The following is a 14,330-nucleotide window of genomic DNA, read 5'->3' as shown; positions in this document are numbered from 1 at the left end:
TTTAAGACACCAGGTAGAGACCTCTTTAAGACACCAGGTAGAGACCTCTTTATGACACCAGGTAGAGATCTCTTTAAGACACCAGGTAGAGACCTCTTTATGACACCAGGTAGAGACCTCTTTATGACACCAGGTAGAGACCTGTTTAAGACTGAGTCTCAAGACTAAGAACTAAGAAGATTAAAAATGTGTGTTTTCTGTGGGTCCCATCAGGTTCTGCTTCACGTTTAGAACCTGTGATTGGGTCATGATGCTCTGGTTTAATGTTTCTTTTCTCTCTGCTTCTTTTTCTGTGGTAGATTAACTGTGGCCCATGTAGGACGTCTTTCATTCGCTGTCCCAGTGGAACCGTTCAGAAGGTCTGTTTCCCTAACCCTCTGAATGTGTCGGGCTGAAGGCTTTGCCGCTCTCATTGTTTGTGTGTTGTTTTGTGTTCAGGAGGTTCAGAAATGTGATCTTCCCACCATGTTTATGAGTAAAAACTCTGGGTGTCGACCTGTCTGCACAGTCAATTTCTGGAACCCAAAGTGTTGCCGTGGTTACTACGGACGAGACTGTCTGGGTGAGATGGAAATGTTAACTTTTTACCTTTTAGTGTTTAGTTGGTTTTTTTAAATTAAACTTGAGCGGTGTTTATTGAAGCTGGAAACCAGTGACATCATCAATGAGGTCATCACCTCTGTCCTCTCTGTGCAGTCTGTCCTGGAGGAGTTCACTCTCCCTGCAGTAATCGAGGTAAATGTGACGATGGTCACCTTGGTAATGGTACCTGCACCTGTGACGCCAGGTTTCAGGGGACAGCCTGTGAGCTCTGCCACGATGGCTTCTATGGACCCACCTGTAAAGGTGAGTGGCAGGCTGAGTTTCCTGTCAGGCACCTGAACCTGCAGGTATCATGGTTCTATTTGTGTTTCAGCCTGTAGCTGCTCAGAACACGGGTCATGTGATGACGGACTGAAAGGAACCGGTCAGTGTTTCTGTGAAGAAGGATGGACCGGAGAGCAATGTGATGTTCAGCAAAGTCAGTTTCCCTTTTTTAACAACTGTTTTTCAAAATAAGAAACTTTTTATTTAGGTTATTCCTAATTTATGGATATAGGAGAACAGCACGTATTAAGTGAAGAAATACTCTTATTTATTGAAACAAGCTTATTCCAACCATTATTTGGTCTAAAGTCGGTCTCCAGTTCAGTCTGGGTTTTTGATGATCAGAGAAGTTCAGAGGATCCAGTTTGACAACAAGCTGTCAGAAAATCATCAAACTGACTAAAAACAGAGAAACATGAAACAGCAGATCATTAAACCATTCAGGGAATTCAATAAGCCGGTCTGAGCTGGACTGATCCCTCAGATGGAACCACATCAAAAACAGTTGGAAGAACCACACCAAAAGCTGATAGAACCACATGAACAAAAGGTTCCTTTGTAAGGTTCCACAGTTCAGTTTTGTACACAAATGTCCCCGATTTTAACCCAGTCTTCTTTTTGTCAGGACATCAAGTGAGATAAAAGTCAAAGAAGTCTAATGCTGCCCGTTTTCTCATCTGACTTTAAATTTCAGATCAGATTCAGTGAAAATCTTGACATCTGTCCCTCAAATCAAATTTAGCAGAAATCTTTAGTCCGTCAGAGTTGCAGACGACTTGTTTGAGTTTTCAGGGAACTAAATCATAAAGACTAACAGCGTCTTATTGTCCCATGCAGCTGAGGTGTTTCGGTGTTCTCCTCCCTGCTCTCCAAAGGCTGTCTGTAATGAAAACCAAACCTGTGTCTGTCGGCCGTTTTATGTGGGAGACGGGTTCACCTGTACAGGTAAATACAATCCCTTTGACTGACTTTGAAAGATCTGCAGGTTTCTGGACATTCATGTGCTCTCTGTCTCCATAGTGGTGGACATGTGTAAGATCTGGAATGGTGGTTGTGCTAAAGAGGCCAGGTGTTCTCAGGAAGGACAGAAGGTGAGCTGCACCTGTTCTAAAGGTCACTCTGGAGACGGAATTATCTGTCTGCCCATCGACCCCTGTGCCTCAGAGGAAAATGGTGGCTGCCACGAACACGCCACGTGCACTATGACAACTCCGGTGAGGACAAGTTGTTTGTTTTGTTGAACCATTTATCGTAATTTGTGCTGATGACTGAAATGTGTGTTTGTGGTTAGGGGAAGAAGAAGTGCACCTGTAAGGACAACTATATTGGAGATGGGGTCACTTGTGAGGTCAAAGAGCTGCCAATCAGCCGCTGTCTCCAGGACAACGGGCAGTGCCACCCAGATGCCAAATGTATTGATCTGCACTTTGAAGGTAGGGTGTTGGTCTGAGAGGTTTGTGGGCAAATGATCCACTAAGAGACAGGTTGTCCTGAACAGCAATGTGTATGCAGGTTTTCCCTTTTCCAAGTGATTCAACACAGATCAGTTTAAAGATAAATGGGTATCACAAGTAAAACCTGATGAGATTTTAACTTTGTAGAATTTCATGTGTTCTTTCAGCATATATTTAAACGGTTCAATCCAATAATCTGACCACTGTTGGCCTGGAAGCCTAAACACTGTAAGAAATCCCAAGTTAGCACAAAAACCACGATCAAAGACCATGAAGGAACCCTGTACATGTTCTGTTTGTTCTGATCCATATTATGTTTAAACAATTCAGTTTAGTTTATTTATATAGCTCTAATTCACAACAAAAATCCTCTTCAGGGCGTTAAACAAGAAGTCTGTTCAAGTTGGATTTAAATCCAGATTTAAAATTCTCTTCTGAATCTGACAGGAAGCCGATGGAGAGAAGCTAAAACTGGAGAAATCTGACATCAAATGTTTCAGCTAATAGCTCTGATTGTTATTCTTGCTGCTTGTTCTGACTCATAATGTTGTTTACATCTGATCTGACCCGTACTGGATTGTTGATTTTCTTGGTGCAGATGCGACTCTGGGTGTGTTCCACTACCGTACAGTTAAAGGTCAGTACAGACTGAACTACACTGCAGCTCAGCAGGCCTGCAGCACAGAAGGAGGCAGCCTGGCTACATACACTCAGCTGTCCTATGCTCAGCAGGTCAGTGAACACAACATAGTGTGGTTTAAATTGGACCTGCTGGTTCCTGTACTGATTAGTTTTGTTTTTCCTGTGAAGGGCGGGCTGAACATGTGTGCTGCTGGCTGGTTGGACCAGGCCCGGGTTGCCTACCCTACCACCCACCCCAACCCCAACTGTGGCTTTGGACATGTTGGCATTGTGGACTATGGGACCCGCAAAAACCTGAGTGAGACCTGGGACGCTTTCTGCTACCGAATGAAAGGTGAGAGGGGGTGTGGCTTAATGGGCGTAATGGTCTGACTGATCAGTAACTGGCGGTGAAATCAGTGATCAACTGGTTACCATGGTTACCTGTCAGCGGGTACTGTCTATCAAGCAGAAGGTGAATTTTCTGTCCTTCAGCATGTTGGGTCAGAACATCTCCACAGCTGCAGCTTTGTGGGACTTTCCAGGTCATCAGAGGTCCAGGACCACCTAACAGTGGTCCACGGAAGGAAACTCAGAGGACTAGAGACAGGGTCATGCATTTCTGATCCAACAGAAGAGCTACTGTAGGTCAAAGTGCTGAAAAGGTTCCAGATGGTTTTGATATAAGTGTCTGAACCCACGGAAACCCCAGTTTCTTGTGTTTGGGTCTGTGGAGCTGCAGTTGAGTCAGGATGCATCTGAGTCTTACCTAGAGAAGACATGCCATCAGGTGCGTTATGAGAAGGTGAGACATCAAGGCCAGTGTGAGAGCCAGCAGACCTTCAGAAAAAACAAGAACAGATCTTCATAGGTCCACAGCAGACCTTCAGTTTCCAGACAAACCTTAGGAGGTCTTTAAATGAGTTTTTTAGAGGTCTGCAGCAGACCTTCAGAAATTTACAGCAGAACCTTGAAAGATCCACAGCAGAGCTTTTTTAGAGGTTCAAGTGAGTCCTTTAAAGGTTTTAAAGGTGTGGATTGATCGGGTGTGGTTTGTTTCAGAGGTGATGTGTGAGTGTAAACCAGGGTATGTTGGAGATGGTTTCAGCTGTGCTGGAAACCTGCTGCAGGTGCTCAGATCTACACCCACCTTCTCCAACTTCTACACCGTGAGTGCAACATCTTCACTGCAGACTCACAACTGATCGCAGAGCATGCCTTCCTCATCTGAACTCACCTTCTTCATCCACAGCAAATCCTGAACTTCTCAGAAGTGTCTGAGTCCGGTCAGAAGTTCCTTAAGCGGCTCATTAATCTGCAGGTCCAGTCCACCCTGTTTGTTCCTGATAACAGTGGCCTGCTGGAAAACCAGGTGAGTCTCACAGACAGGTGAGTCTCTTCTGATGATCTGACTCCTGCTTCATTCTCACCTGTTCATCCTCATAGACTTTATCCCAGCGGGATATCCAGTTCCACCTGTCCGAGGGTCAGGTTCTCCCTCTCAGCCAGCTGAGGAATGGCAGTCGCATCAGGACCCGGGTCGGTAGTCTGACCGTCCTCGGAGTCACCGACCTGCTCAATCCGTCTGCTCAGGTCAGTCCACCTGTCTTGGTGATCAGGTTTAGAGGGAATGTTCTCCATCTAATCTACAAACAGTACCTGTGAGGGTTTGAAGAATGTCTGAACCGGTTTCTTCTCTTCAGTCTTCCTGTTACATCAACAACCGCTTTGTCACCGATGCCGATATTCCAGCTTCAAACGGGATCATCCACGTTCTGCAGGGGCCTCTGGAGGCTCCGCCTCCACATCAGCAGGTAGGTGGTATCAGCATGGTTTCATTGTTTAATCTGCTGTTTAATCAGCTGACCTGTGATCCTGCTTCTGATTGGCTATTCAGATGCAGGTGGCGCACCAGGCGGGAATGGGAGTGGGAGTGGTTCTGCTGATAATTCTGGTGGCTGGAGTTGTGTTTGTTGGATATCGTTTCTACAGTCGGAACACCAAACCCTTCCAGTTCCACTACTTTAAGGTGAAATCACCCGTTTGTTTCCTACGGTGGCCTGAAAGGGAGAAAGTTATTTGTAAATGTAACACAAATTGTTCTTTGTATTTCCATGTTTGAGTCATGTTGATCAGAGTTTTTGATGTTCTCTCAGGACAATGAGGAGCGGGAAGAAGCTGCAGCTTCAAACGCCAGTAGCTGCATCTGTAACCCGGTTTATGAAGCATGTCTGGAACCAGTGGGACCAGATCCAACTGGGTCTAACATACCTGAGCCCACGGTTAGTCAGCGAGTCTCACTCTCCTCTGCTGTGGGAGGTTTTGATATTTAAAATGTAAGCTGTTTTTAGTCTGTATTGTGAAAATATTAGGATTATGCAGTAATTTATGAAAGGCTTATTTGTTTTGTTCTACATTAAAACCAAACTGAGGTGTGTCTGCAGGTGGAGGACAAACACCAGGTGGAGGACGAAGGATCATACGACCTGCTGCAGGTCAGCTGAGCTGATGGGCTGGAAGGATTCTGTGTTTTACTGGGGGAACTGAAGAACAATGACACCACTCAGAAAACCTGCAGGGATGCTTTGTTTTTAACTGTTCTCAGTATTTACAGATAATTTCCCTCAGGGATAAAAAAAAATTCATCACTTCAAGTTTCAGTTTGGAAAAAATGTGAATAAACACAATAGCTGATTTAAAATGCTTCATAATCCCCATGTTTTCTTTTCCATTGAGCTTTGCAAAAACAAACCCATTTCACTCCACAAAACAAGATGAGAAAACCTTTAAGAATAAACAAACTCAGTTTTAAATCCTTATTCTGATATTTGACCAGTGTAGTGTTAATAAATCAGACACTTTTCTTCTCGGTCACAGACTGGGGACCAGTCTGCTGAAATCCTCCTGACTCATGAGGCCAAGTCAGACCCAGAAAAACAAAAACAACAACCCTGCAGCCAGAAATTTTATTGTTTAAGACCAACTGTTAATTAAGAACCAAGTGGGCCATAAAACCATTCCAGATTACAGACTTTGGTTGAAGGATTTACTGGTCGTCAGTTTCGTCGTCGATCCACGAACTGTATTCAGGCACTCGGGTAAAGATGGCTGGTTTGTCCGCGTTGCATCGCCAGCTGCCCCACGTGACCACGCCAAACAGGAAGTAGGTGTCATGTTTCCGACAGAACAGAGGTGCTCCAGAGTCACCCTGTGAAAACAAAGTTTAGCGCTACATGATCCAGTCTCATTGATTTCATCAGAACAGAACAAGTATCAGAAGCAGCTGAGGTACCAGGCAGGAAGCAGAGCCTGCAGGATGGGAACAGATGTGAGCGTCGTTAACGAAGTCCCCCCACTTCTGACCGCAGGCGGTCTCATTGACCAGGGTCAGTTCAGCCTGGTGCAGTTTGGACGGATTAATGTTCTCTACAGAAGAACGAACATGGAAACAATATTTAATATCACACTTTAAAGTAGACTCATGACAAACTGAATATCCTAATTGGACTCAAATCTCTTATTACAAAAAGAACTTTAAAAATGTACGCGTTTTTCCACATATACATGAAGAGGGTAAAAATGTTCCAAAATCATGGGAAACTTGTTTAACATGTGATGTTAGTGTGAATTTTCTTAAAGGGTTCAGTAAGCATTTTGATATTTTCAGCTTCTAGCTTGCTTTTTATCTTGTGTTTTTGTTTTAACTGGAAGGCAGAGGGATGGAACAGCAGCACAGTGGTTAGAGACGTTGCTTCCTGACCTGGAGTCTTTACACTCTGGTTTCCTCCCACAGACCAAAAACATGCCTGTTAGGTTAATTGGTAACTGTAAAATTGTCCCTAAGTGTGAATGGTGGTTTGTCTCTTTGTGGCCCTGTGATGGACTGGAGACCTGTCCAAGTGTCCCCTGCCTCTCGCACAGTGACTGCTGGAAATAGGCAGCAGCTCCCCGCGACCCGGAAAGCAGGAGCAGGTAAAGAAAATGGATCAACGTCTGACTTTCATCTCTTGTCTTTCAAGAGTATACCTCCCACCTCCTCTCCAAGTTCTCCTCCACCTGTTCCCTGTTCTCCCCACAGATCCTGATGTCCTCTGCAAACTTCACAGTCCACAGGGATTCCTGCCTGTCCTCATCTGTTAGTCTGTCCATCACCAGAGCAAACAAGAAGGAGCTCAGAGCTGATCCTTGATGCACTCCCACCTCCTCATTGAAGCTTTCTGTCAATGACCACTGTCCTGCTGTCCTCACACATGTCCCGCTGTCCTCATCCAACACCACAGCTCCTCCCTGTCGGATGCTTTTTCTGAATCCACAGAAACACAATGAAGTTCTTTCTGAGCCTCTGTTCTTCTTCTCCACCAACATCTTCAAATCAAAGATGGCATCTGTGGAGCTCTTTCTTGGCATAAAACCATCCTGCTGCTCACAAATAGTCCCCTCTTGTCTAAATCTATCGTCCACAGCTCTTTCCCAGATCTTCATCGTGGCTCCTCATCTTCATTCCCCTGTAGTTGCTGCAGCTCTGAACATCAGTCTTGTTCTTAAAGATTGGCACCAACACACTTCTCCATTCCTCAGACATTTTTGACACAAACAGTAAACGGCTTGCACTTGTATAGCACTTTATCTAGTTCAAGGACCCCAAAGTGCTTTACAATCATTCATCCACACACTGATGGTGAAACTACATTTTCAGAAGTGAAGCTGCCATTATACTGGTGCCACCTCTGACCACCAGTAGGCAAGGCAGGTGAAGTGTCTTGCCTGGCTGAGATGGACGGAAACTTGGACAAACTCCTACCTCCTGAGCCACTGCCGTCCTAAGTCCAGTCCTTCTGTCCCCCAATGTCCAGCTTCTTGTCCAACTCATCATAGGCCTTCTGTTTTGCCTTTGCCATTTCCCTATATTCCTGTCGACTCTTTTCAGTTCACTTGCTGTCCCATTTCTTCCTGGCTAACCTCTTCCTCTGGATAACTTCCTGCACTTCACTATTCCACCACCAGGTTTTAATAGTGATGTTCTGTGTAATAGTTTTCAATAATTAGTACCTTAGCTATGACATCGGAGCATGGAAGGGCCTGTTTGCTATTTTTAGTTTTTCAGGCTTATAAAGCAACATTGTTTCCTCAAAAACCACATATGTGAAGGAACGCTTCATTAGCCAATAGCATCAGTCTGTTTTATCAGCACATCTAGTCATTCAAACATTTACTCAACTTGTTTCTTAGTGATCAGATTTCAGATGGATAAAAACCATCCATTATCTTTACCCTCTTTTCTGTAAACAACCCATAGTGAGGTGACAGTTACCTGTTGCTCGAGTTTTCCCCCACCCAGCTGTGATACAAGTCCAACTGTCGTCCAGTTCTTCATCCTCCTCTGGGACACATATTGAAGACACTTTTGGGCCTGAAGATGAAACCAGAGGTCTGGTTAGTTCAGTCAGTGATTAAAAGTAAGAAGTTCAGGACTGCAAGTTTTTCTGACCAAGTTTGGCAGAGACGCTAAGGCGGAGCAGAGACAGGTCTGACTGAGGAGGGAAGCTGGCATCGTGCATTGGACTGATCACATCATCCACCAGGATGGTTTGAACTGACTTTTGATTCATGTCATGAAGTCCAAGGACAACAACATCTTCCTTAGCGCTGCACAAAGACAAGAGTCAGTACCAACAGGCCAAGCAGTGGTGGTGGGGGTTACCTGAATGGCCGATGGGTCACCTGACACTGCAGTGTTTGGCAGTAACAACCCAGCGGTGGTGGATCAGAGCACCGCTGCAGTAGTGCCTTCTGTTGGACTGAAGACTGACCATCCATGGCCATGAGAAGGGACAGGACTCTGTCACATTGTCCACCTGTAACTTCCCACCCTGGGACACAGAGATGCCAGCCAGCCCTAGAGTTCGTTCACAGCTTGAGAGATGCTGCTTCCCACACCTGTCCTCTTTCACCCAGGTGATGAAGACACAAAGACAGGTCAGTTTATACAGAGATGAAATAATGTTTGGAGATTTGCATCAAAACGTACCTTCCTCTGCAAGATCATCTTCAAACACAGTATTCTCATCATCTAAACGTGTTAGAAGAAACTGTTAAAAAGGCAGAACTCACCTGGTCCAGGTGGGAAAAGACTTTGGTATCAGAAAACTCACTCATGATCTCAGAGATCCACTGCACATGCTGCTGAACTTTGGTGTATACGCCTGGTTTTTTGGCTCGACCACAACCAACTCCCCAACTCACTAGACCTGCCAGCTCGTGTCTGGTGCCAGTAAAGCAGGACAGCGGACCTCCTGAGTCCCCCTAAGACCAGAAAGGATAAGGCAATGAAAGATCATGAAGAACAAAGATCAGAGGCACAGAGGACAGAATCCTGGACCTCTGGCAACAACTGATGATTGATAAGCTGCTTGAAGGGATGTTCGTTCAAGGGAAGAATAACACTAGAAAAACCTTAGTGGGTCAGAATAATAGAAAACTCTGTCGCACTCCTAATTTCCAACCAAATCTTTTTAAATCTGAGAGAAATCTCCCTGTTTGAGTCCAGTTCCAAGTCTACCTGACAGGCATCAACTCCTCCCTCTTCCTTCCCGGCACAGAACATGGATGTTCTGATCCTGCCATTGTAGTACTCGTTACAGGTGTTGGATGACAGGATGGTCACGTTCACCTCCTGCAGTCTGTTGACCCGAGGACCATCTGGAAATGAGAGAAAAGATGGGGTTCAGGTTCAGACTGAAGTTCACCTGGTCCTTCCTAAACAAATTAAAGATGTTCTGACTCTCTCTGGTGGAACCCCAGCCAGTGATGGTGCACTTTAACAGTTCAGGCAGTGGAGTCATCCAGATGTTGATGGGTCTGACAAACTCGTTAAAAACCAAAGGATGCTCAAGCTTCAGCAGAGCCACGTCGCTCTCCTTTGTCTTAGTGTCGTATCCATGATGGCTGATGATCCGGGACACCTGAACCAACTGAGAAGAAAACAGAAGGTTCTGGAAGTAAATACATTGTCTTTTTATTCTAATGTGGAATGACATTTATTGATTTTTAAGGATGAGGAAAGTACCTCAGGTTTAATTAAACCTAAACAATGAATTAGGTCTTAAAATCAGTAAAAACTTAAACTTTTCACCTTGACTGCATTTGATACTGAACAGCATCGACTAGATTTAAAGAATCTAAAGACTGGAAACTGATTTCACCTACACAATATCTGTTTATCTGATATGAAGCGGTTTGACACTGTTGGACTTCTGGAACTAAAGAAACTAGAAGAACCAGCATCCTCCACACCTGCTCTTCAGGCTCCTGAGGCTTATCCAGGTCGTGCCGTCCTGCCAGAATTTTCCAGAGAGACTCCTTGTTGTACCTTAGGACATCACAGGAAGTAAAGACAAACTGACAGGAAGTCCCTCCCCCCCTCTCAGACATCAAACTTACAGGTATGACCGCTGACCTTTTAAAGCAGTGGGCTGCAGAGACAACCCACTGCGGACTGATGATGGCTCCCCCGCAAGCCGGCATGGACGATAACTGAAGAGAGACCTGCCAGGGCCACGAGTGGGCCCAGGCCTCCTGACCTCCGATGATCCTGGTCTCCATCTCCTGCTCAGGGGGGAAGGAGCGCACGCCCGCCACATCTGAGCAAAAAGAGTGGCAACAATAATGGAAAACACCTTCCACAGGTGAGTTTATCAACCTGACAGGTGTTCAAAAGGTTTCACCGAAGTGTTAACACCCCTTTAAATAGAAAAATAAATCACAGCTGTGAATTTTAAAGTTTGTATTTTTAAACTCACCACTGAAACCAAGCAATCCTGAGAAAATGGAATGCTGCAGCTGAGTTTGATTTATCAGAGTCCAGTTTAGCTGATTATGGGTCAGATTCATATTTCCATCTGAAACATGAAGAAACAGCTAGATAAACCAGACTAACCTGAACTAAACCCAGGATAAACCAGACTAACCTGAACTAAACCCAGAATAAACCAGACTTACCTGAACTAAACCCAGAATAAACCAGACTAATCTGATCTAAACCCAGGATAAACCAGACTAACCTGATCTAAACCCAGGATAAACCAGACTAACCTGATCTAAACCCAGAATAAACCAGCCCTAAATTAGAAAACCAAATTAACGCAGATTAATCTGAACTGAACAGGTTTTAATCAGATTTCCACCTGAAACTCGAGGAAACTGGAGCTTGAACCCAAACTGAGCTCAGAACCTTTCTGTCATCCAAACAAACACAGAACCTGTTCAGGTTTGGTTCTTCAGGCAGATTCCACAGCAGCTCAGAGAACCTGCAGGTGTTCCTCACCTGTCTGCAGTGCGTCCACACAGAACCACAGGAGGCAGGAGACCCACAGAGGCATGTCTGTCCGGTACCAGGATCTGTCCTTCTGGGACCTGCTGAGCTGCCCCTTCATCAGTCAGCTGACACACACACACCTGTCTGATTGGACACACCTGCAGCAGGATCAGGATCAGGTAACAACTGTCAGCAGCTCATCGCTCCTCCTGGTCCAGTCTCCAAACATCCTGAAGTTACACGAAGATGACTCGGGTTTGGAGAACACTGACGTCTGACGTCACAGGTCGGTCCACATCGTTTGGATCAGATCACCAAAGACAGCCGGGTCAGAACTTCAGAAGAACTTTGATTCAAAGAACAGGTTCTGAAAATCTGACAGATTTGAGATCTTTAACTAATTTTCAATTTGAAACAAAATGTGAAACTTCTGTTTTCTGGTCACAGGCCACGCCCACTTTAAAATGTTTGCACACAGTGGGCGTGGCCCCATCTCACTCAGGTGTTTTATAAACTTCTCATGGTTTCAGAGGCTGTGCACCATTTACAGCCTGGCTGACAGGGTGGCTGGCCAGGTGGGCGGAGCGACCCCGCCCCCTCAGAAGCAGCAGGTGGAGCCATTTTAAATGCACGAATGAATCTGCTGATTCTGATCGATTACAGGCTTGGTGTTAGACTTCAGAGGGATATTCCAGAAAGGAGGTTTAATGAAAGGAGACATTCCTAACTTTTGGTTCAAAAAAGGCCAAATTCATTGAGTAAGTCTTCATTTCTTAACTTTTATGTTAGTGTGCGACACAAAGCCCCTTTCTAAAGAGATCAACACCTCGATTCACCGGAGTTACCATGGCAACCGCAGGAAGAAAGGAGGCGCACGATGATGATGTCACAGCTCAGCTCTTCAGTCTCAGAGCTTTAATTCATATTGACTGTTTTGAAAAGAAATAGATTTTTTATATTAAGAGTCAAATGTTAAAATAAATTGAATTTGTCTCATTCCTCTTCAGAAGCTTATTGGTTAAAATGTAGATTTAAAAAAATCAGTTTTCAGGAAGATGTCTGAAAAGAAATAACTTAAAACAAACAAACTGATGTTTCTTGGTGACAGTTTTTTTTAAACAGTTTAATCTTAAAATAAAATTATTTTGGTAGCTTCATTTTCCTCCCCTTCCTGCCCATTATATATGTCTGATTTTTAATAAAAACACCACCAAACATTAATAAAGACCAAATAATCTCAGAATTATTCTGTTCTTGTCATCATCAAAGTTCTTTTTTAAACCATCGGAAAAAAGAAGGACATTCTGTATTTGGACAGAATCAGGAAAATGGACGTCCCGTTAAGATGGGGGACATTTTGATGTTTTGTTGTTGGAAAAAACATTTTAAATTTAAACTGCTGCATTTTTTAGGGTTGTAGGAAAAAAAGACCAAATAAATGTGTTAATTTCTGCAGATTACAGAGTCGGAGGTGAAAACATGACTGAAATGAATGAGTGAATCTGATCCTCTCCTGATGTCAGAGGAGTTTCTTACTGTTACCATTGTGATAAACTCTGAGTTTCCCTAAACTGAGTTGGTAAACATTTCATTCTTCATTTAGGAGGCTCCTCCCCTGCCATGGTCACTTCCGCCCGGATGATCTTTATTAGTTCTGTCAGAATAAAGGAGGGACAGTCATAGAACAAACAGAATCCTGTTTTCCTGGAAAACATTTACACCTTAAACTCTTTAATGACGTGAAAGAGGCGTGCACCTGGAGGCCCTCCCCTCCTGACCCTCCTCCTGTCCCTCTCAGTCGGTCTTCAGCCTCAGTTGGACCAACATGTCCTCCATCATGTCCTCCCTCAGGTCCTCCATCAGCTCCCTGATCCTCCAGGCCACCAGCAGCCTGTGCAGCAGCAGAGGATCCATGGACCTCCTGCAGCTCCACCAGGACCTGCTGCAGCGCTGCAGCCTCCCTGAGGAAGACTTCCTCTTCATCATCCAGGGCTGTCCGCAGCGCTTCCTGCTGCGGCCGGAGGGGGGAGAGGGGCTCCGGGTGGTGGCCCGGACCTCCCTGCGGCTCTGCCGGACCTACAGCCGAGGAGAACCGTGCGGAGGCTGCCAGGAGCTCCACCTGTGCAGGTTCTTCATCTACGGAACCTGCAGGTTCGGCAAGGGCAGGTGAGCCGCGCGCACGCGCACACTTCAGTGACCTTAATCCTCTCAGGGGGACAAAACCAAACAAGGTTTTATGACGTTTTTATGTCGATGACACGAGCTGAAACAGAAGGAGGACCCTGTTTGTTTTGGGTCTATTTTTCCCTCCGCCGCGGACTGATCCAGACTGTGAGGAGTCAAACCGAAACTTAAGGAAAAGATCAAAGAGCCGCGGACATTTATTCTCATTTCAAAGAAACTTGAAATAAAAAAAAAAACTATTTCTTTTGGCAGCTAGAACCCGGTCCGGTCCGGTCCAGAACCCGTTCTGGTCAGAATCATTTAATACAGAATAATCAGGAAGCAAGAAGTTTGGGTGTCTGACGTCACAGCGACGTCATGAATCAGCTGTTTTAATTTCCACAGAAACGAAACCTGGAATCAAACCATCACCTGGTAGTTAGATAATTTTTTATCAACAGGAATTTATTAGTTTTGTGATTAAAATCAATAATTAGTAATAAATCCTCACTTCTTCAAACAGCTCCAGGAACCTTCTGAAACTAAAAGTGTTTGAAGCGAAACAAGAATAAATAATAATATTGATCGATCTCTTTGTCTCAAAACCTGATTATTAAAAAAACAAACAAACATCAACATTTCTCATTTCAACCTGCAGAGAGTGGAGCTGAACTCGCATGCAGATTAATCTGCCTCCCTCCCCTCCCTCCTAAGGCTCCCAAAAACACCTAACACCTCCTAATAACTCCTACTACCTCCTAATAACTCCTAACACCTCCTAATAATTCCTAACACCTCCTAATAACTCCTAACACCTCCTAATAACTCCTACTACCTCCTAATAACTCCTACTACCTCCTAATAACTCCTACTACCTCCTAATAACTCCTACTACCTCCTAATAACTCCTA

The 14,330-nt window shown here is 44.7% G+C and overlaps 2 protein-coding genes across 3 annotated transcripts in view; one reads left to right on the top strand and one right to left on the bottom strand.

Annotated features, from left to right (window-relative positions):
• LOC108248408 (filamin-C) overlaps window positions 1-14,330 on the top strand; it is a 76,884-nt gene that overhangs the window by 5,545 nt on the left and 57,009 nt on the right. The gene's annotated exons all lie outside the window — the stretch shown is intronic.
• Window positions 5,894-11,669, bottom strand: ovch1 (ovochymase 1). Of its 2 annotated transcripts, none has more exons than XM_025010831.2 (13): window positions 11,266-11,669; window positions 10,742-10,840; window positions 10,399-10,582; window positions 10,149-10,311; window positions 9,724-9,913; window positions 9,502-9,641; window positions 9,095-9,245; window positions 8,971-9,012; window positions 8,664-8,886; window positions 8,431-8,588; window positions 8,254-8,352; window positions 6,235-6,368; window positions 5,894-6,150 (listed from the first exon to the last, which is right to left on the bottom strand). In XM_025010831.2, exons 1-13 carry the CDS (start codon window positions 11,372-11,374, stop codon window positions 5,989-5,991), a joined length of 1,854 nt encoding a protein of 617 aa, XP_024866599.1. In that variant the 5' UTR covers window positions 11,375-11,669; the 3' UTR covers window positions 5,894-5,988. The 2 variants fall into 2 exon arrangements, with proteins under 2 accessions (XP_024866599.1, XP_017292667.2); XM_017437178.3 differs by having other exon boundaries at window positions 10,236-10,311; window positions 11,266-11,664.

This window comes from Kryptolebias marmoratus, linkage group LG18 (assembly GCF_001649575.2).
Source record: "Kryptolebias marmoratus isolate JLee-2015 linkage group LG18, ASM164957v2, whole genome shotgun sequence".
Lineage (NCBI taxonomy): Eukaryota > Metazoa > Chordata > Actinopteri > Cyprinodontiformes > Rivulidae > Kryptolebias > Kryptolebias marmoratus.
Note: the sequence above shows the minus strand (reverse complement) of the source record. Positions and strands in the feature narration are given on the sequence as shown.